At 40.3% G+C, this 22,756-nt stretch overlaps 2 protein-coding genes across 6 annotated transcripts; both read left to right on the forward strand.

Moving 5' to 3' along the window:
• Positions 1-12: 12 nt before the first annotated feature.
• On the forward strand, positions 13-8,117 carry slc25a33 (solute carrier family 25 member 33). The gene is made up of 7 exons (XM_061768944.1): positions 13-223; positions 3,288-3,461; positions 4,742-4,819; positions 5,954-6,054; positions 6,248-6,314; positions 7,529-7,809; positions 7,888-8,117. The coding sequence occupies exons 1-7, from the start codon at positions 183-185 to the stop codon at positions 8,085-8,087; spliced, it is 942 nt and encodes a 313-aa protein (XP_061624928.1). The 5' UTR covers positions 13-182; the 3' UTR covers positions 8,088-8,117.
• A 677-nt stretch (positions 8,118-8,794) lies between these two features.
• Positions 8,795-20,310, forward strand: si:ch211-150o23.3 (uncharacterized). Of its 5 annotated transcripts, XR_009787905.1 has the most exons (9): positions 8,795-9,639; positions 11,330-11,368; positions 11,456-11,764; positions 12,777-13,085; positions 14,554-14,868; positions 15,927-16,076; positions 16,202-16,377; positions 16,746-16,821; positions 17,841-20,310. XR_009787905.1 is itself a non-coding variant. In XM_061768887.1 (8 exons), the coding sequence occupies exons 1-7, from the start codon at positions 9,609-9,611 to the stop codon at positions 16,787-16,789; spliced, it is 1,197 nt and encodes a 398-aa protein (XP_061624871.1). In that variant the 5' UTR covers positions 8,795-9,608; the 3' UTR covers positions 16,790-16,821; positions 17,841-20,310. The 5 variants fall into 5 exon arrangements, 3 of the variants coding, with proteins under 3 accessions (XP_061624871.1, XP_061624863.1, XP_061624854.1); XR_009787900.1 differs by having other exon boundaries at positions 16,746-20,310; XM_061768887.1 differs by lacking the exon at positions 16,202-16,377.
• The last annotated feature ends 2,446 nt before the right edge of the window (positions 20,311-22,756 follow it).

Consider the following 22,756-nt stretch of genomic DNA (forward strand, 5'->3'; position numbering starts at 1 on the left):
TCGCTCGGTCCGCCTCTAGCTGACAGCTCCGCCCACCCGGCACACAAAGTCAGCTCTGTGCACGTGAAAACGCTCCGAACCGTTTTAGTCAGCGTCAACGCGACTTTATTCGGACATTTTCCGATTACTATGGTGGCTGTTTGAAAGTAAAAGAGCAAAGAAGAAGAAGAAGAAGTAGGACGATGGCCCAGAAAGACACGCTTCTGCATCTCTTTGCTGGAGGGTAAGTCAATGTAATGCCGCTGCCTCCAAACGGCCAATTTCCAAACGTTTACCCAAGATAAATACGCGTTACCACCTTCTTATCATACTTAAAATAACACTTTTACACTCAACGATGGGCGACTGGGCTCCTCCCGGGCCGTTGACCGGAGTGCTAACGGTTAGCGCCAGCTAGCTGACGTTAGCAATTCATCATCATATAAAGCTAACGTTTCCATACGTTCTTCTATACAGTATGTCTGCGTTTTCGATACATATTGACTGCCTCTTGAATATTGTCAATGCCTTTGAAACACCTTTCACCAATAAGGAAGAACCTACATTGTCGTAAATCACCCGTCCACATCATGCATTGTATTACCATTACACGGATTAATACAGATTCCACGGATATTAGCGAGCTAATCTTAGCATGATTTATATCAGTCGGGCGTCACGTACGGAGCTGATAACGGTGTGTTTTGTGTGTAAAATGCTCCATTAACGCAACACTGTGATGAGGAACTCGAGCTAGCGGTTTGTTGGCACGATGGCGGATCTCACGGGCTGTAGTTTGCTGTTGTTATGTAACGAGAAGAGGCACATCGCCAGCACGTTATCTTCCTCGGATATATGTTGCTTGTCACGCTACGAAACGGCAAGACGTCACTTCGTGTCGCTGACTAGTAGCTGTACGCTGATGTTAAAGTCGCGCTTTTACAACGGCTGCTTAGTTAATATGACGCCATTTTACCCTTGAAAAGTGCAGGACCATTTTGGCACTGTCTGCAATTACATGAACCAACACAAAGTGATCTTAATGATACTCTTGCATAGTAATGTTTTCCAAACAGTTGTTTCCCAACTTCCATGGACCCAAGGCAGATATTTTACAAAAATCCCAGGCACACCACCAAACAAAAATGTCACAAAAAGTACTGTATAGTATACACTGAAGTGATTACTATATCTCATCTCATTTTACTGATGCATTCACGTACCCATTGTGAAATCTGCACTTGTTTCGTTGAGCACAAAGCTATTCTAGTAGTTCTGTTAGTCATGTCAACAGGTAGATACACAGGTTAATTGTACCTTCAGCCATCTAGTAAAGAGCATTTACGAGTTCATAAATGAAAAAACAGATAAATATGGATTATTTGTTGTAAATGAGGATGTAATTTTTGGGTCAATTAGGTAAAAATGGATAATATCCCGCAGCACACCCGATGATCTCATTCAACACACTGTGTGGCAGCACAGTAGTAGGGAATGAATGACATAGTCATGACATTGGCTAAAATAAAGTTGTGGGATTGACGTCATGCTTTGGCCAGTTTACTCCCACATCAAAATCCGCTTTTGACAAATAGCCATTATCATAATTTGGCGTCATTGTCACAATAGCAAGTGTGACAGATTGCTAGTGAATGGACAATAAAGCCAGGTGCCTCAATGTTCATGTACCGGTACCAAAACTAGGGATGCACTGATACCACTTTTTTCCAGACTGGGTACAAGTACATTTGAGTATTCACCGACACATTGAGTATATATACTCATTACATCTTGCAATTGTGATGTGAATGTGTTTAATATCCGTCAAATATTGTTTAAAAAAAAAAAAAGGCTTTTTCTTGAACATGCCATATATTTCACTCAAATTTAACACTTTTAGAGTAACAACTTGTCATTATTTACAAAATCACAACACAAACAGAATAAATCCCATATTACAAAACAAAATGAATCATTACAACTGTGATCCTATAATGTGTGTTAACTAAAGCATTCCAATACAAATGTTAATAACCCTAGTAATCTGTTTTATCATACTGTTCAGAATGAAAAATACACATTCACTTTAATTTACAAAGTGTACCTGAACACAGCTCACACATTACGTGACTGCTCGTGTAAACATGAATGGTGGCTGCACTCAACAACAACCCAGCATTAATTCGCCCGTGTCAAACAGATGAAAGATAATGAAAAGTAAACAAAGCACAACATAATTGACTCAGAGATGCATGGAGTTACCTGTTATGCAGCCAAAACTGTGTTGTTTTATCTGCATTACAGATAAATTGCAAATGACTTGAATGCGGAAAAAGTATCTGCAAAATGTCACTTTAAAGGCGACACAGATCACAGTTGGGGCTCATAACAATTTACAAAAGCTGTTATGAGCACATTATATGGTAAAATACAAAACACAATATGAACACCCCATGCAGCCGCAGCAGCAATTCATATTGCTGCCTCCGTCACCGCCCGAAGCGTTCATCATCCATTTTGCAGAGCCTAATTTTCTGTAGCCTAAAAGTTTTGTCATCCGTGTCCTTAAAGTATTCCGCCAGACACACGTGTGGTTGACATGACACACAGAAAGTGTATGTCAGGCTGGTGATGTGGTGTCGGTGCGTACAGTATCCCAGAATTATTACGGTAACTACTATATAGGCAGCGATACCTGATGCTGGTGTCAGTGCATTCCTAACCTGAGATAAAATAATTGAAAGTAAGTTGCACTAGGGCAGTTTTTCCCCAACCTATATTGAGCCAAGGTGAATAGTTTACATTAGGAAAATGTCATGGCACACCACCCCCCCAAAAAAATATACAGTACATATACTGAAATAGTGATCTCATCCTTATTTCCTCACAAATTTACTTGCCGCGAAACCTGGGCCTGTTTATTTGAACGCAAAGCTGATATACTTAGAGGAATTGAAGAAAGGCACACATGGCGATCTTAATTATTTTTTGGATCAATTAAGCGAAATTTGATAATTTTCAATGCTAGCACAGCTATTGTGCTAGCATTTTGCGAAATCATGGTTTTTCTCCAAGCAAAAAGAAATGTGTGCCACCAAAAAGGAAAGCACAAGTGCAGAGTTAGTCCTTTGACACGCACTAAAAGTCCTTGGGTCTTGTGAGGTACGCAGAGGTCTCGTGTGACAAAAATATTTTGGTCTAGGGACCTTCAACTTCAGGGCTTCCATATTAGGAATTAAACAGATGTGTTAAGTACTTGATTCAAAATACCAACAGTGTAAATTTTTTTTCCTCATATCATTTTGCAGGTGTAGCGGTACAGTGGGAGCCATCGTGACCTGCCCCTTGGAGGTGTTAAAGACACGACTACAGTCCTCCGGTCTCACCCTCCGGCCCGTCTTCCAGGTCCAGCTCGGTACCCTCAGTGGGACTGGGGTCATCCGGCCAGGAACTGTTACGCCTGGGCTGGTGCAAGTCTTACGGTACAATGTTGTCAGACAACCCCTATCAGGCCATGCTGCATTACGTGTGCTTTGAGGCATTTGCAGTACTCTACCTATGGTGGGAACACTTTGTTCCTACAGGTCTGCGCAGAACAACGTCCACACTTGGCTAGCTGGAATATCATGGGTTTAGAAGTGCCTCCTTGTATTTTGATATATACAGTCTGCATAGCTACTTGTTGGGCGTAATTATGTAGCTACTTCTATGCAGTTATTTTTTTCCTTACTGTGGCATAGTTTACCAACTAGTGGCGCTAATCTTGTCCTACATAAAGCAGGATTAAGCACACTGTCTGCTGCTCTTGCTTGGTGTTCCTAAACAGCTGCAAGCTGTGACACCGACCAGCATTTTCCACCAGACACAGCTATATGCATCAAAAGTAATTTTTGATTTGATTTGATTTGATTTTTATTTTAGACGTAGGGCACTGATACTTTATACAGCAAATATATGGCCTTTTTTATGAGGCTGGCTCAGGGAAGATCTGAGGAAACTACAAGGGAATTTTTTTTAACTGGTTGCTGCAGCAGCAGTGTTAAATTACACCCAGATGACAGGGGCTGCAAACTGTACCGGTCTGGTATGCTGTTAACTAGGGCCTTAAATTCTAGATACTTAAACGGATGATAAAAAAAGTGTCTCATGGAACACATTTGTGTGTCGGTTTAGGTCTCAGCCGGCTTTATCCCAAACATGTTTTTCACGGTTGCGTGTGTGTCTTTGCAATGACAGCCATGTTCTTACAGTGTACCACATAAAATGTACAGTAAGCTATGGCGTAGGCCATAAATAGCCGACAGCCAGTGACTTAGACCTCAAAACAGTTTTATTGTCAGTTTCATTTTGACCCGGCTGTTGTTGGAAAACGGGCAATTCAGTTGGTTAATAAACCTTTTGGGGGCAGGGAGTGTGTTACAAAAAACAACATAGGCTGCTTTGCTTCCCATAACATTCAACTCCCAGCCATCTGAGTAATGAAGGTCACAAAAGTCAAATAGATAGTATGGGTGTTGTCGCAGGCACGCCAATTGCATGTGTCCGTTGGGGGTGGGTGTGGTTCTGTCTGAAGGGACCACCTCTGACGTATCACTTGGAACCAGATTAGGAGGATGCTATAATGTCCATTCTATAAATAGAGCAGGGCTTCATTCCATAAATTCATGTTGATGTATTTTAACATCCACTTGTTAATCAGAAAACGGTCATAAACTCACTTGGTTTTTGTATTTGATGACCAATCGTTTTGTATTTCTTTCAGATCAATCCTCGAGAAAGAGGGACCAAGATCTCTTTTCCGCGGTCTGGGGCCAAATCTCGTCGGCGTGGCTCCGTCAAGGTAAAGCAAACGCTGGGCTAGACATTTGAGTTTCTTCCATGTTGAGGCAACGTTTACGTAATTGTATTTTTGTTGCACAAAGTCGGAACTATGTGGCAATGTTGTGACGCCTGCTAGTTGGTGCGCAAAGTCAATGATTACGCATTGAGATGTCCCTGTACTCCACTACCCCAAAACTTAATAATACTCAGTTATGCGCTTGAATTTCCTTATGAACAGTAAGCTGTTGTCATAGCAACAATGTTCAAAGTTCTCACCAGGTCACAATTACCAGAGTTAGCAGGAATCAAATGAAAGATTTGTCCCCACAAAAACATTGTCCCTTAGACAGTTTAGCAGTTTAAAGCTAAAATGTACAATTAGGGCTACACTAAAAAGAAAAGGAAAAAAATACAATTACAAGAGAATGGTGCAATGTTTTTGAGAAATATTTATTTATATTTTATTTTGAATTTTAACATCTGAGTGTCAAAAATCTCACCCATACATAAACGCAACAATCAATTCTCTTTGTATTCCTCAACTTGGAGTGGTACCCCAATTTCGTTGTATCTGCACCATACAATGACAATAAAGGCTTTTTATTCAATTCTAATCTATTCTATTCTAATACATTTGATACATTCTCATTTTTAGTGTGTCAACAAGCAAATCCGTCCACCAGCGTAGTACAGTACACTGTTATTATATATGCTTTAAATGCAGTACATATCATTGATTGGACTTTGAGACTGCTGGCTGAAGACACTCATGGGGTTACTTTCACCCCCTGGTTAATGAATAGCCGCATCATGAGGCTTTTATCCCGTAATGCCACCACCACACTGATCCACTAGCCAACTTGGACCTGCTCCCATTCAGTCCAGCTCTTGTGGCCACTGGGGCTCTCAGTGCTTATTCAGCCTATTCTGGTGTGATGACAGTGTGTTCTCGAAGCGAGGCGCAGGGAAACCTGCTCCTCTGGATACAAGCTCTCCACAATCACTCGCAAAACATGAATAGCCCAGTGGTTATAAAACCACATTCACAGATTTCACAGCTTGAGAATGTGTTCACATTGTGTTGTAGTGAAAATCTTTCCGGCACCTTCTGTGGCATGTTGAGTTCTCACCAGTTGGTTCTCCCGTGTTTCAGAGCTATTTACTTTGCTGCATATTCCAAATCCAAAGAGCTCTTCAATGGGATACTGGTTCCCAATAGTGGTGCTGTGCACATGTCCTCTGCTGGTGTTGCAGGTGAGCCCCTATCATATTGTCACACACAGCATAAAAGCAATGTCATGTGGTCCAGCAGCCAAGGAGATGTTTTGGTGTGCTTGAAGTCGAATAATAAAAGGGAAATGTATATTTTGCAGATATTCTCATGTGTCCTTCCTTTCCTGTCTTAGAATGGTTTAATAGTAGAACAAATATTTTGTTTGTCCTTCAGCTTTTGTGACAAACTCTCTGATGAATCCCATCTGGATGGTCAAGACCAGGATGCAGCTAGAGAAAAAGTGAGTACACCGTTAAGTGCACCTGCTCTGTGTGTTGCGTGAAGCTTCTGGATCTGGAAAGAGGAGACCACAGATCCCCAACTACTGCCATGAGACATTTTCAGGCTGTGGCACAGGAAATTTTCCAGTTTCATTTAATTGGGTTGACAACTGAACCACCTTGCAAATAATCTATCTTTGTTCGTGTATCCATGCCAACAATGTGTAGTGAAGGCAGAGCAATTCAATGCTCTTCCTCAAGATAGCAGAAGGTACAAGTAACTTAACAGGTGCAGATTTCACACCAAGTCAATTTGTGAGTATATTGAGATGTGATTTTGTGTGCAGTGAGATATTTTTTTTTTTTTCACGTAAAATGTGTGCTTTGGCTCAAAGTTTGGGAAAACACTAAAGTACACCAATTATGTTAGGGTCTTTGAAGACAGGTAGTCAGTATGTACAATGTCGTTTACAACAGAAGCCCTTATCGCCTAACATGGCATTGCCGTCCTTGGGCCATTCACTACGTGACACTCCGCTTGTGATCGGTGTCTGTAAATACACAGCTCTGACGCATTGGCCTGTGTGCAGAAGAAGAGTCTATATTTACACTTGCTGTGTTGAATATGTAAGGTCACAGGAGAATGTTCTTTTTTGAAGGGGGAAAAAAAAAACAAATGCAAAATATTTTCCCACCAAATAAGCCTCATCCAAGTTGGGAACAGACCTGAATAATATCAGGCAAACCAACGTGAAGGTTTGCGATTCATTTAACTTTAAAGTTAGAGATTGACAGCTCTTATATAAAGGATAAATAGAAGATTAATATTTAAAGGACTCGTGGTGAATGCTCTGCAATACTTTGATTATTCTTCTTATTTTGACCTGCACATTTGACATTCCCCCCCCGCCCCCAATAAAAAGATGAATTGGCTCAATCTGAGCATGTTCAACAACTTGTTCTTTCTGTCACTGTATGTCGCTGGCATAGATGGATGAACAAAGACACTTTTGGAGTAAATATTTTTCGTGAAAATGAGATGGGTGTCGTGGGTAAATGAAATTGGATCCCTCACAACGCACTAATATTCCACAGTGTAGTTGTTGAGAATCACTGCTCTATTTCATTCTTGTTCCGCATTCAGAATAAAAAAACAATTTTGATAAAATGGCTGCCCTAAAAATAAACATTGTGATTTTGTCAACAACCGACAGTCACGTGTTTGACTTTTCAGAGCACGAGGAGAGAAGAAAATGAATGCCTTACAGTGCGCCCGCCATGTTTACAAAACTGAGGGTATCCGGGGCTTCTACCGCGGCCTGACCGCATCCTACGCCGGCATTTCCGAGACCATGATCTGCTTCCTCATCTATGAGACACTCAAGAAGCGGCTCGCTGACAACCAGCTTACGTCCCCAAACAGTGAAAACGAGAAAAGAGCTTCTGACTTCTTGCGCTTGATGATGGCGGCTGCTTTCTCAAAGGGATGTGCATCCTGCATAGCCTACCCACATGGTAAGCACTTGTACCTGCCACAACTGATTTCGGGGGCCAAACGACTTAAATTATTTGTTGTATATTTTGTCTCCGCAGAGGTGATTCGGACAAGACTGCGTGAGGAAGGCAGCAAGTACAAGTATTTCTTTCAGACCGGGAGGTTAATAGCTTTGGAGGAAGGCTACGCAGCTTTTTATAGAGGACTCATTCCACAGCTAATTAGACAAATCCCCAACACAGCCATCGTCCTGTCCACATATGAACTCATTGTCCATCTACTGGGAGACTCCAAGTAAAAAAAAAAAAAAAAAAAAAAAAAAAAAAAAGCCGTTTGGTGACTTGGGCTTTTCTTTTGGGCAAACGTTGAATGCCGCGCACCATGGCTGAACACACAGAAAAAAAGTTTGGAATTTCAGCACGTTCATGTTAGTGTGGTGCCTGAGAGACTTCTATTTTGGACCTGAAGCGACTTGTTCTGTTATTTAAAGAACACATTGTTGTACTGAATACTTGTTGAGAGATTATCAAAATAGAACAAGAAGTTGCTAACCTGTGGGGAAAAAGGGCAATCTTCCTAAATGAGTTGTTAACTAAATTATTTTGTTTTGTTATTTGATGTCTGTTTGCCTTTGTATTTTCAGTAATAACCGAATCTGCGCACATGAGGATGGAGGTTGAATCATGTAGTTATTATGAAGGGAAATGATTCACCTAGAAGTACTACTAATAGCGCTGTTTGTCACCTTTCAATGAACACATCATTTTTGGACAAGTACAGTATGCTTGTTTTCAGGTTAGATTTATAGAGAAGAATGTCATATTTTTCTTTAATATATAAACCTATATTTACATGTTTACTTCTTTTTTTTGTGAAAAAAGGATTGTGACATTTCATTTTACAATATGATTAGGTTGAGCCTCATTTTGACCAGCGAGTCAATAAAATGCATCGAGGTAAAACATTTTTTTTTTCCTAGTCACACAAATATGCCTTGACATTCAAAAGCTCATGTGCCGTAGAAAAAATCTCATCATGAAAGATAATTGAACTTTTACCAGGCTCGTTTAACTTTGAATTTCTAACAAAATGCTCTGTGTTTTCTATTTTTAATCTTGTCATTTCTCTGATAAAACAAATGGGGGGTATGGCGGTAACAGTACGGTCTTGTACAACATGATCAATTCGTGTTGTGCAAAGCAGTTCAATGTGTGCCTTCGTAACCTCAAAATGTCCTAATTACAGTACATTATTTGTCTGAAAAACACTTACAGGCCATGACTGAACTATTCAAAATGAAAAGCAGTACGGCGGTAACCGGGCGTGTCTTTTTGTGCTGCGTGACAATGGTAGTCGTACACTGCTCCGTAAACTAGTTAATTGTGCACCTCGAGGAGACTGTGTTACTATTGTAAACAATTTTGCAACCCGCTAAATGTATTACAGGGGAATCGGCGATTTTATTTTGTTTAAGAGGCTGTATAATGCTGACCCCTTGCGGCCACTTCGAGAACTGCTAATCACCGGGCCGGATAAACTTGACTCTTGACCCAACATAATTCCGACATGGACGTCAAATGCTTGTGACGACCTCACTCTCCACATGACCGAACTCGGCGTCGCTTTTCATACCGGAAATCTCTGCCGCTCGTATACTGTACATTTAGTCACCGCTTGGTCAACCGAACCCTGAAGCTGCTTAGCCTACTTAGCTAACGAAAGTAGCTCATGCTGCATGTTTGTAGCGTCCTTCCCCAGCACCACACCCGTCGGGAGTCAACCCGAACCCACTGTTTGATGGAAGGGTGAGGGGGAAACGATGCTGTCATTCCTCCACATCCTGCTAACGGGTAAGCTAAGGCTGCTAATCGTCCCTCAGTGTGGCTAACGGGTAGCTAGTTAGCTGTGTTTGTGTCTAAATCACACGATATCATGGGCTAACATTTAAAGAGTTTAACTCTATATTGGTTTGGTGCTTAAATTAACCGCGTCGATGTTTGTATCACACCGTAGCAGCCGCTCTTACATTGTAATACTTTTAAAGTTAAAATACTTCACCCTCTTACATTGTAATACTTTTAAAGTTAAAATAATTCACCCTAACTGTGTGGCTTGAAACCCTACTTCGAATGCTTAACCCTATAGTTCAAAACCCTAAGTAAGTAACCCAGGCTGGAAACCTTAACTATGCATATAGACACTATTTGTAAAGCCTAACCCAGGTTTGAAAGCCTAATTTTAAAGCTCTCGCTGTAGCTTGGAACCCAAATACATGTTTTAAGTCCTCTTTTCTTGCCCGGGTTGCTTGAAACCATAATCCTTATGTCGAACTCTTACCAGGCTTCAAACCCAAATTTAAACCCTATCGGTGGCTTCAAATTCTACATTGAAACCTCAAACCCTGCTTGAAACCCTAATTGTGGCTTGAAACTCTCATTTGAAACACTAACTGTGGCTTGAGTCCCTACTTTAAAATTCTACCTTGTTTAAAAACTCAACCCAAGCTTGAAAACCTACTTCGAAAGCCTACCCTTTCTTTAAAAGCGCAACCCAGGCTTGACACCCAAACTGTGGTTTGAAACCCTAAACCACAGATGATAAACTGGTGGCCCGGGGGCCAGATCCGACCCGCCATATCATTGTATGTGACCCGCGAAAGGGAATCATGTACGTCGACTTCGTGTTTCTTGCGAAAATATCAAAATTGTAAATTGTCTTCACTTGTAATAATGTTGAGATATTGCAAGCTTTTTTTGGTTACAATACCCCTTTTAAAAGAAACGTAAATGAAATGTAATTATCCATCAATTTGTCGTGTATATGTAATTATGTGAGGTGATAATTCATTTATAAGGGTTCACAGTCATAACGACCCTCCGAGGGAAGTCATAACTAACAAAAATGAATTTGACACCCGTGCCCTAAACCTCATTTAAAACCCAACCCAGGCTTGAAATCTTAATTTCAAACCTTAGCTGTGGCTCAAACCCTTACTTTGGAGAACTACGGTAATCGGTAACAATTTTATACCCTAACTGTGGCTTTTAATGTCTTAGAAGTAATTATGTGTTTTTGAAGTGGTACAGTCTTGCCAACCAAAAAATAAATACACATCGGTCAGCTGAGTGTCAACGTTGCTGTAAAATAGGATAGAGTAATTATAGCAAAAGTTGGCTGAATCAAAGCTATTTTGTACAACAGAGGGCTGCCAAAATTTGTCATAATGATGTGTGTGGTCACAAGTGTAGCACTTAAGATGTGTTCTAACATGGTAATACAATATACCTAATGTTGTTGAGACAAATGACACACTGTCGTTAATGTAAATAGACTATTTTGATTTCTGAATCAAACCGCATACAAGTAACCAGTACACCATCCATGAACAGCTTAAACCAACCACCCAACACCAGTAGGAGGATTTAGTGGCATCCTTTTCCTCTTGTTGGGTGTATGGGTTCTTTTAAATTTGACAGCACAATAACAAGAGTTGAAATCTCTCTTTGCCTGATGATAATTGAATTTCTCATTTTGTTAAAGGTTTGTTAGGGGTTCTGCGGGACAGGGTCACTGCCTTCGGTAAGCCAGAATTTTGGAGCAAAAGTGCTCTCCCACCATACATAGCGATATAGAGTGGTCCTCCTAAATGTTGTTTTTGGCCCTCAGACAGGATCAGACTTGTGAATGGCGAGAACAAGTGTTCCGGCCGTGTCGAGATTCTCCGACATAACCAGTGGGGGACAGTTTGCGACCACGGCTGGGACCTCCGCGATGCTGACGTGGTGTGCCTGCAGCTGGCGTGTGGCTTGGCAGAGTCGGCCCTCCACGGGGCAGCTTTTGGTATGGGCAGGGGGCAGATCTGGCTGAGGCACGTTCAGTGCTCGGGACACGAGTCCAGTTTGACCCGCTGTGCCGTCATCCTGCATAGTCACACCCGTTGCACCCATGAAAATGATGCAGGGGTAAAATGCTCAGGTGAGACGACCTATCAATAAGGTGCTTTGTGCTAATTCATGGGGGGGGGGTACGTGTGTGACTGCCTGCATACAAATGTGTGCATATTTCGTTCTAATAAAATAAGACCTTAAACAAAGCAGTTGTAGCAAATCAAAAACAACCACTTGAGTTGTTGCGATTGAAGGTTGTAACTGTAAGTCCTGAGGGTAGTGTGCCTGTCACAAATTTGGTCACTGATAGGTTAGTGGTACATCCGCCTGACTACGGTGTAGGTTGGGTGTGTTCAGTGATGTTGGGAATATGAGTGTGAATGGTTGTCTGTCTCTCTATGTGTGCGAGTACTGACTGGCGGTCAGTCCAGGGTATAGTCCGCCTTTCACCCAAAGTTAGCTGAGATAGGCTCCACAGCTCCCCGTGACCCTGAACAGGATAAGTTGTATAGAAAACGGATGGATGGCTAAATCATGAATAGACACACATTCACATATTTTTCTGTGGAACATATCCTTAACTAGCCACTGAAAACGCACCTATTTTTGTGCACTTTCTGTAATGACCAAATTGCTACAAAATGGGGCCAAAGCCCTGGTTAATAAGAAAGTAGTAATTGGTGTTAACTGTTAAGGATGTATTGTTGAAATCTTCTCGATTGAAAGACTAAGATTATTGTATGTCATGGAAGAGCTAAATTATCCAGGGTTGTTTGTAGAATTAACTTCGGCGCAATGTGCATGTACATGTGTACTCCTTGTGTGTTTTTTTCCCCCCCAAAAATGAAATAATTAGTAAACCATTTAAGGATAATGTTGTAACATTTTGGGATCATAGCTTGTGGTATATTTATCAGTGTAAACTATTAATATAGGTAGTTCTAAACCTTTTTAGGTGGGGCCTCAATTACTCCCATTTTTCTTTCACCATTCACAATTCTGAGGGTTATTGCAATTTCAGCCACAGTGTCGAGTAAATACTAATAACCTGTTCTTCAATAAAATCTGAGCTTCGTGATGACGCTCTCTTTTCCTCACAGGTACCCTTTTCATGCCCATCCTCTCACTATTGTCACCCCACACCGTGTTCTCTTCCGGAGAGGCAGTCCGGTTCAGCTGCAGCGCCTTGTCAGGTCACCACGTCAGCGACTTCCACCTGTACAAGCATGGAGCGTCCACGCCCGTGGTGACGCAGAGGGCCGAGATGAGTCAGTCACGGGTGGAGATGACTGTGTCCGACATAGACACATTCCACCAGGGCAGCTATAGCTGTCGCTACAGGGTCAGAGGCAGCTCGCCTTCTCAGCTGCTCAGCTCTCCGCCCAGCAACTCTGTCAACATCACTGTGGGTGAGTCACGCATTCTTCGCCCAAGCGCCACCCATTCACAGTTTTTGATGCATTCTTTTTCAGCATGTCTTTTTTCCCCACAACAATTAGTTTTTTCTATAGCAACCTGGATATTTTATGATGGTTGGGTGGTTTTCCAAGAATGCCCTAAATCTTAGTCTGTAAAAAGCCGTTCAAAATACAGTACATCCATCCATTTTATACCACTTGTCATCTTACATAATGCTTCTGTAAGGTGGTATTCTCCAATACTTCACTTAACAGGAAATCAGTATTGTTGAGCCATTAACATTGTGTCATCAAAGAGAGGAAGCCATTTTCAACACTTTAAATGGGTCAGTAATTTGGAAAAATAACAGACCCATGCGGTAACTGACTAATCGTATCGATTTGTGAAAAGATATGAAATTGGCCAAATTTGGAGATAGGAGGTTTCTGCCCAATAGTGACGATACGCAGTCATGGAGAAGTGATTGGACCACACTTGTTTCTTTAATTTTGTTTCGATGCTTATGTTTCTGTCAAATTGTATCCATTGTCAGTGGAACATGTGCTGTTATGGTCTTGGGCAGGGTTTTGGCAATCTTGTATTCTAGGCCATCTTTATGTAGAGCCACGATTCCTTTTTTTTTTTCGTTCCCTCAGAACCTCAGAGTTCTTTGCCATGAGGTGCCATTTTGAACTTCCCGTGTCCAGAACGAGAGCGTGTGAGCGTGATAACGCCCAACCTGCTCCTCATTCACACCTGAGACCTTGTAACACGAACAAATCACATAGCACCTGGGAGGGAAAATGGCTAATTGGGTCCAGTTTGGACATTTTCACTTTGGGGTGTACAGTAAACACCCGCTATATCGCGCTTCATGCTTTGCTGTCTTGCTCTTTTGGGTCAGTGTTTTAAAAAAAAAAATGTATACCAGTTGATAGTCCAAGTAGTTTCTCCGGTAGTCTCTTTATTTTTTTTATGAATTTGTTTTGTTTGTTATTAATTTGAATTTATAGCCATTTTTTTATTAACCATTTTTGTATTCATTGCTCTTGCCCACTCTCAATATATTTTGTGTTTTAATGTGTGTGTATTGTTTTAAGTGTGTTTGAAGACCCTAAAACAATTTCAAGCAAACCCCCCCCCCCCCCCCGCCGATATTTTTTTTTTTGCATATTTCCATAGGTATTTCTAGATTGCTGATTTTCACTTATTGCGAGGGGGTCTGGAACATAACCTCTGTGATAGACGGGGGTTTACTGTACTCACTTTTGTTGCTTGCGGTATAGACAACAATGGCTGTGTGTTATTTTAAGGGGACAGTAGATTTGCATACGGACTACGTCGTAGCAAAATGCCATTTCTATAGTGTTGTCCCATGAAAAGGTATAATAAAGTATTTACAAAAATGTGAAGATTGTACTCACTTTTGTGAGATAAAAAGACCTTGAAAGAGTTATTTCTTCTTCGGTGTGCTCACAGTGGAACTCCTGACCCCCCAGCACTGGTACAACACATCCTCTGAAGCCCCGGCTGGTTCCGTCATCAAGGGCCACAGTTTTAACATCACATGCTCCACACCGCAGCCGTACCCTGGAGGCTCCTTTCAGCTGCGACTCATCCGTCCCAATGGCACAGTGCGCCACTCTCTGCCTGCCCTCAGACCCTCCGTCACGTTCAACTTCGCCGGTGCTCAGAGCTCAGATGAGGGCTACTATTACTGCCTGTATCGGGTCCAGCTGGGGGGGCGCACCTTTGTCTCCAGAGAGAGCCAGGCTCTGCCCATATCTATAAGAGGTGAAATTTCCTTGGCTGCCTCATTATGCATGACTAGAGTATCGGTTATGAATAAAGGTACAGACAAAAAACAATCTGAAGAAGCTGCATCCTGTTCGGTTTAGTATACTTTATTTTCAGACAAAACAAAGACAGTTGACAGATAACAAAGACAAACAGGTAATGCACTGTTTATTTTGTAGTTGTTTGTAGCATTGCAAATTTTAAAATTGTATTGCTCTCTATTGCCCCCCCCCCCCCCACCCAAAAAAAAACTGTCAAAGGTCAATACTGCGCATTATACATAGGTATAGGGGCAAATGAAAAAAAACTTTCACATTTTATAAATGTATGCCGCCATCTAGTGGTTATGAAAAAGCTGTACACTTTCATTCCAAAATGCCACCGCGTGGTTATAAAAAAGGTGTAGCCTACACTTTCATTCCAATATGACAGTGGTACGTACGTATGACTGCATATATGTACAGTTATGCTCATAAATTTACATAGGCTGGCAGAATTTGAATTTTTTTTTTTTAATATGTCTGATGACTGAACAACAACCATCATTAATTTCTTTATGGTTGGTTTAGTGATCATAATTTTCTGAAATGCTTGACCGTTTCAGTTGAATCCCAGTAAAATAAAATTCAATGTGTTTCGCCTGGTCCTTCATGTTTTCTTTTAAGAATTGTACCCATCTTCGAAATTCTGCCTGGGTAATCAAACATATAAGCACAACTTTGTGTTTACTAATTTACTCACTAAAAGTAGGGCTGTGAATTTCAAAATAAGAGCATGTAAATTCAAAAAAGGATTACGTGTCCAAATAAAGTGCTTAACTTCAGAATAATTCCTTGGAAAAAAAACCCTAACAAAATACAGATAATACTTCATGTTTTGATCCTATGGGTAGAAGCAAAATCATTCATTGTAAAAATGCATTCTACATAGAAGGGTTTTCCAGAATTTTGAGGTCAACTTTGGGGGTGCGTATTATACATTGGTGCGCATTATACACAAGAAATTACGTAGATGTTGTTTTTATATGCCACTGACAAAAATCCTCCCACTTTCAGACCCAGATCCAGTTCTGAGTCCAGTGATGATCAGTTGGCTAGTGTCTGGCCTGACATTTGTTGTTGCTGTCATTATAATTATCATTGTGGCCAAGGTGCTGTGCAACAAGGAGAGGAAACCTTGTGAACTGGAGCGAGAGACCAGATCCTGTAAGTCAGCATTTCTTCAAACCTTTGATACCAAGTATCATCTAAAAAATCCTTAGCTCTCCAAATACCAACAACCATTTTGTGATTTATTTTTATTTATTTCCCCCCCCCCCCCTCCTATTCAGAATCAGAATCATCTTTATTTGTCAAGTATGTCCAAAAAACACACAAGGAATTTGTCTCCGGTAGTTGGAGCCGCTCTAGTACGCCAACAGACAGTCAATTGACAGAGAATACTTTTGGGACATAAAGACATTGACAAAAAACAGTCACTGAGCAATAAAGGGTTGCTCATTATCTGGTAATGCTGGTACAATTATTTTTTTTTTTGACAATTCATCATCATGATGAATTTGAAATACCACAATCAAGATGTGATTGAAGTGTTGACTTTTAGTCTTAATTTAAGAGGTCTCACAAAAATTATGGCATTTTCCATTTAGGAATTGCATCCCTTTTTTTGTGTGTCCATTTTCAAAATATAGCCATGTGATAGGTTATACAGTATTTAAAGGTTTTTCCACTATAGTCAAATACATTTTACTTTATGCAATTCTTAAATGGTATTTTTTTCTCTTAAATTGAAGCTGAACGTCTGCACTTCAGGATGTTTTATTTGAAATCCATTTTGGTGGTGTCATGGACCTAACGACATGCTTCCATCTACAGGTGTGGAAAACACTTATGTTGCATTGTCAATTAACAAGCGATGATGACATGCAGCCAAGCACAAGGCTGAATGAAGGTATGTTGTGCATGTTATGTTTCTGTCATGTGAATATTTGTTATTCTGTAATAACTGAAATAATCTTTATACTGTCATGTGAGTAGTGCCACTACACTAATCCATAAAACGCCATCCAGCATTTATGAATTACCGTAATTTGTCGTGTATAATGCGCACCCCCAAAGTTGACCTCAAAATTCTGGAAAACATTTCTCTCTATGTATAACCTTTTTACAATGCATGAGTTTAGTATTATCTGTATTTTGTTAGTTTTTTCAAAGAATTATTCTGAATTTAAGCACTTTATTTGAACACATACCTTTTTTACTTGCTCTTATTTTGAAATTCACAGCCCTATTTTTATTTAGTAAATGAGAAAACACACAGTTGTACTCATATGTTTGATTACTCAGGCAGAATTTGTAAGATGTGTACAATACTTTAAAGAAAACATGAAGGACCAGGTGAAACACATTTAATTTTAATGGTATTCAAATTAAACTGTCAAGCATTTCAGAAAAACATAACCATAAAGAAATTAATTATGGTTGTATATATATATACACACACACATACATATATATTAAAAGTTTCACAAATTGTGCCAAAGTATGTAAATTTATGAGCACAACTGTACATATATGCAGTCATATGTACCCCTGTCATACTGGAATGAAAGTGTACAGCTTTTTCATAACCTCTATGGGGCGATGCCATATTGGAATGAAAGTGTACAGCTTTTTCATAACCTCTATATGGTGGCATACATTTCTAAAATGTGAAAGTCTTTCATTTTCTCCTATACCCATGTATAATGCACACTATTGACTTTTGAAAAAAAAATTTGAGGGGGGAAATGCGCATTATACACCAGAAATTACGGTAATCTAATTTTATTACATCATTTTAATCATTGCAGTCTAATGTCATTTTGTAAACGACTGGGTATTGTCTTTGGTTTGATTATAAAAACCAAACAGGTTTGATAAAAATGTATCTTGTACTGTATGTCTTACTTGGTATTTTGCTGTTGATAGCATAGAGACTATGCGTAGGAAATTAAAACGGAGCTTGGGTTTCTGCTTTTACAACCCTGGGAAGTGGACCGTGCAAGGGCTCTGGCTGTGTCCATGAGGGATTCATGTAGAACCACAGAACCAGTTGGCTTGGTCAGCAATCCAGAACTACAACCACTTCACCACTGATTGGATGGTACAAGGTTTTCACTGTATTTTAAATTTCTGTATCTCCGTAACATCTGCTAACTATTACAACACTTGGAGATGCAGTATGTTATGGAAAGTTGACTTATTACTGTCTGCCCACCCATGAAGTGTGAAATTACACAACCAAGTAATTATTTTGGTAACTGCCTATTTCTGAAAATGTGTCTGTGAGCCATTCTGAATTTTGCCTCGCTGTGAGGTAACAGTGCAGCTGATGTGCATCACCACCAACCCGAGTTTCTTAGCTCTTGACTTGACATCGAGGCCGGGCTGAGGCCAGACGGCACAGAAGCACTATTATGTCCGTGCCAAAAGGTACGCAGGGTCACAGTGTTAGTACATTCCACTTAGCTCATATCTGTTTGGTGACGTTGTCGACGTGGGGGTCAGGGAGTATTTGTGTTTTTGTACGGTATGTGCCAGCACTAGTCAAAACATGGTACTCTGATTAATATTGCGTTCGTGGAATAGGAATTCAACGAAATAATTTATGAATGTATGGAGGATGGTTACAAACAGCAGCCTGGTAAATATTGAGTGGCACAGTGGAGCAAATGATAAATTCACAACCTGAAATTAGAACCTTGGGATAGGATTTCTCAGGTTTCCTTTATTGTATTGATTGTACTAATGCGACGTGATAGAGGTTTATTCAGTTACATAGTGGTTTCCAAGTGTGCAGTACCTATACAAACCAGCCACATTACGACTATTTGCAATAAAAGAAAAAAAAATCCAATACTAGAGCTGTATTAAATATGCTGCAAAGTAATATTTAGTTTTGATTTACACTATCAGAGGTATTCAATTAACAATGTTTAACTGAACAGCGTCATAAGAGCTGTACATTTTGGTTATCCCAATATACTGTATTAGGAACAACTCTCATTATGAGGCAGCAGAGTTGTACAAATGAATTCTAGTAAATTGCCTCTAACAGTTCCAGTCCAGACTGAACATTACCTAGGTAAAGGCAGAATTTTAGATACTGTTCTTGTACTGGGCATCGTCACACAGTATCGTGCAGGAGGTCGTATTGTGATAGATGGATGGTGTACAGTTTATTAACAACATATTAACCCTCGAGGTCACAGCAAACCTGGTGAATCGGTCAGGAAAAGGCCAAAGTGGGTTTCAAAGTGTGACAACTTTACTTAATATAGAACTGCTGGACACAGGGCAGTTTTTAACTCATGCTAAATACAACCCCAATTCTAATGAAGTTGGGACGTTGTGTTAAACATAAATAAAAACAGAATACAATGATTTGCAAATCATGTTCAACCTATATTTAATTGAATACACTACAAAGACAAGATATTTAATCTTCAAACTGATAAACTTTCCAATGAAGTTGGGACGTTGTGTTAAACATAAATACAAACAGAATACAATAATTTGCAAATCACGTTCGACCTATATTTAATTGAATACACTACAAAGACAAGATATTTAATCTTCAAACTGATAAACTTTGTTTTTCGCAAATAATCATTAACTTGGGACTTTTATGGCTGCAACATGTTCCAAAAAAGCTGGGACATGGTCATGTTTACCACTGTGTTACATCACCTTTTCTTTTAACAACATTCAATAAACGTTTGGGAATTGAGGACACTAATGTGGTGATATCCTTTACACATTGATGTCAGTTTTTGATGCAGTGCCGCCTGAGGGATCGAAGGGCACGGGCATCCAATGTTGATTTTGGGCCTTGCCGCTTACATGCAGTGATTTCTCCAGATTCTCTGAACTTTTTGATATTACGGACCGTAGATGATGAAATCCCTAAATTCCTTGCAATTGTACGTTGAGGTTACATTCAATTAAATATAGGTTGAACATGATTTACAAATCATTGTATTCTGTTTTTATTTATGTTTAACACAACGTCCCAACTTCATTGGAATTGGAGTTTTAAATGAATGTCCCCTATTTATTGCCATAAGCCTTGCGTGTTACACCCTGCGCCCGAGATGACTAAAATAGAGCCAATGCGTTCAAAGTTAGTGTTCTGGCTCAATTCAGCATTAATGCACATGTATTGAGAGCGGCTCCTCGCTCAAGTGGCACGATGTGACTTTTCAGCATTTTTTTTTTTTTTTTTAGCAATCTCCACTAACTTGTGTTCCTGGTTCTACAGAGCAATGATTTATGATAAATGTTTTTTGTTTGTTTTGTTGTTTTAATTTAACCCATCTAAGCATCTTGTCATTTGTGTACATTGCTGCATATAAACATGTAAATGTCACTGTGAATAAAATGCTATTGTTGAGTTGAATGCGTTCCACATTGCTCGGTCCTTTTTTAAAAAAATTCAATCTCTCTCAGCTGTTAAAAAATTATCAGGATAATACAAAAATAATCCAGCCAAGAACATCTGTACCAGTTAAAGACTTTGTTAAAAATGACACGCAACCAAGTTTTTTTATAAAACCACTTGAGGCACTTATGTTCTATCCAGCTCGTCTGTTCCAATGCAACCACCATGGACCCCATGGACCAGCCTTTAAACAGGAGTGACCACAGTCCACAACAATGAACAGTGACACCTCTCATTTAGTAACAAGACGCTTGAAAGGCAAATAAAATAAAACCTCTCTGTGATAAACTGTCACTTACGTAAAACAGCCCTATAAACTGGGCATGATTTTTTTTTTTAAATCATTCTATTTTCCTGGTGTAATTGTTTGTCTCCATGTTGGAGAAGATGAGGTAAAGGAAGACTGCCGCGATGAGGAAGAACACCAACTGGACCCAGACTGGGATGAAGTGAGACGACTGAGGTTCTTTGGGAATGTCTTGGTGTGATTTCATGGGTGTTGCTCTCAGACTGGCGCTTGTGTACGGGGACGCTGTGTCGTAGGCGTAGCGTCTGAGGACCAACGGGCAGTTTGTCACACACTTGCTAGTAACTTGATGCTCACGAAGACGTCAAAAAGATGCATCTGAACAATACTGGGCCGAACGGTATCTGATTCGACACTGAAGAGGTCATAATCGATTCTTAGTCAATTTGCATCATATAGCAACTACATTACATTTACAAGCTTGATCAGAGCCCGAAAAATACGACTGAAACTTTTCAGGCAAACTACTCACTCGTGTTGAACTTCCCTCTCGGTCCACTCCGGTCTTGCCCTCATGTAAACCATACGACTGTAGATAGACGGTGCACATAAATGAGTAAATCAAAATATATAAGCATTGTACTTGCTGATTTTTTAAATCAATTAAATTTGGCGTTGGCACGGTGAGCGACTGGTTAGCACATCTGCCTCACAGTTCTGGGGACCGGGGTTCAAATCCCGGCCCCGCATGTGTGGGTGGCTTTTCTCCGGGTACTCCGGTTTCCTCCCACATCCCAAGGACATGCAGAGTAGGTTTATTGAATACTCTAAATTGCCCGTAGGTGTGAATGTGAGTGCGAATGGTTGTTTGTTTCTATGTGCCCTGCGATTGGCTGGCAACCAGTTCACGGTGTACCCCGCCTCTCGCCCGAAGATTGCTGTAATAGGCTCCAGCACGCCCGCGACCCTAGTGAGGATAAGCGGAACGGTAGACGGATGAATTAATAAATTTGGCACTCATCCCTCTCAATCATAATTTATAAGAAATACTTGGTCACTTTACAGGGACTTCAACATGTTTCTTTGATGTCATTCTTCCATCAAACTAAAATATGATGAATGACAGAAAACTTGAGCCTCCATTGTCAGTTCAAAGTCTGAACTGAAGAGAAAAGCTCGCCCCCATAAAGATGGCGCAAAAGCATCTTTTGTATTTTCACCCGTCGATGCAGCACTTCATCACCACGCAATTTTCAAAGTCAAGTTTCATTGTATATCCCCTGTAATATTTGAACACTAATGCAAAATGTGATGACTTACTTGTCTTCAGGCAAATCACTCCTGGTCTACAAAAAGACAAACAACAATGGTAATTAAAAGTTTGCAATAAACAGTCATAAAAAGTAAAGTAGCATGAAAGTATTGTGCAGTGATATAAAATATGCATGTCTTACTTACAGGTGTACTGTAGACATAGGTCACTTCCTCTGAAATAGTGTGAGGAAAAAAAAAAAAAGTTTGTGAAATATCAAGGCAGCTGTGTCGTTTACAGATGACCACAAAGCATCCTGCTGGGCATCTTGGGAATTCCCTCGTGCATTCCAGTACCCGAGATGATGGAAGTAGTGTAGTATAGTTGTGCTACAAAGTGGGAAGACTACATGCAGGTGGTCTGTGTGGGTAGGGCTGGGCAATGCGGCCTTAAAATACCCCCGGCACACACACACACACACAATTCTTTTAATCCGATTTTTTTTCTCCTGATACCAAACAAGGTGGTAAACTTTTTTTTACAGAAACCAGTTTAAAAAAAACAACAACAGAATAATCACCCTGGTAACTCAACCCAAATAAAATCACCCAGCCCTACCTCCTGTGTGGGTGTAAATTAAACCAGGTGATATGTTGTTTGTCAAGACTGTGCCAAACCAAAGCCTGTCATTTGCTAAACTGGATTACTGTGCAGTTGAACACATTAACTCCTCCAAACTTCAACTCGGCCTCTCTGTAAAGCTGCTCCATAGTTGTGATGGAAATAGGCAGGTGTACTTTCAGGGCGGAAAACAAAGGTTAAAAGTGTGGACCCAGCATCCGTAAAATTATCAATTGCACTGTTTCGTAGTGGATGACGTTGTAATGTCAGCGTTGCATTGTGGG

The sequence above is a fragment of the Phyllopteryx taeniolatus genome, chromosome 1, assembly GCF_024500385.1.
Source record: "Phyllopteryx taeniolatus isolate TA_2022b chromosome 1, UOR_Ptae_1.2, whole genome shotgun sequence".
In the NCBI taxonomy this organism is placed as follows: Eukaryota; Metazoa; Chordata; class Actinopteri; order Syngnathiformes; family Syngnathidae; genus Phyllopteryx; species Phyllopteryx taeniolatus.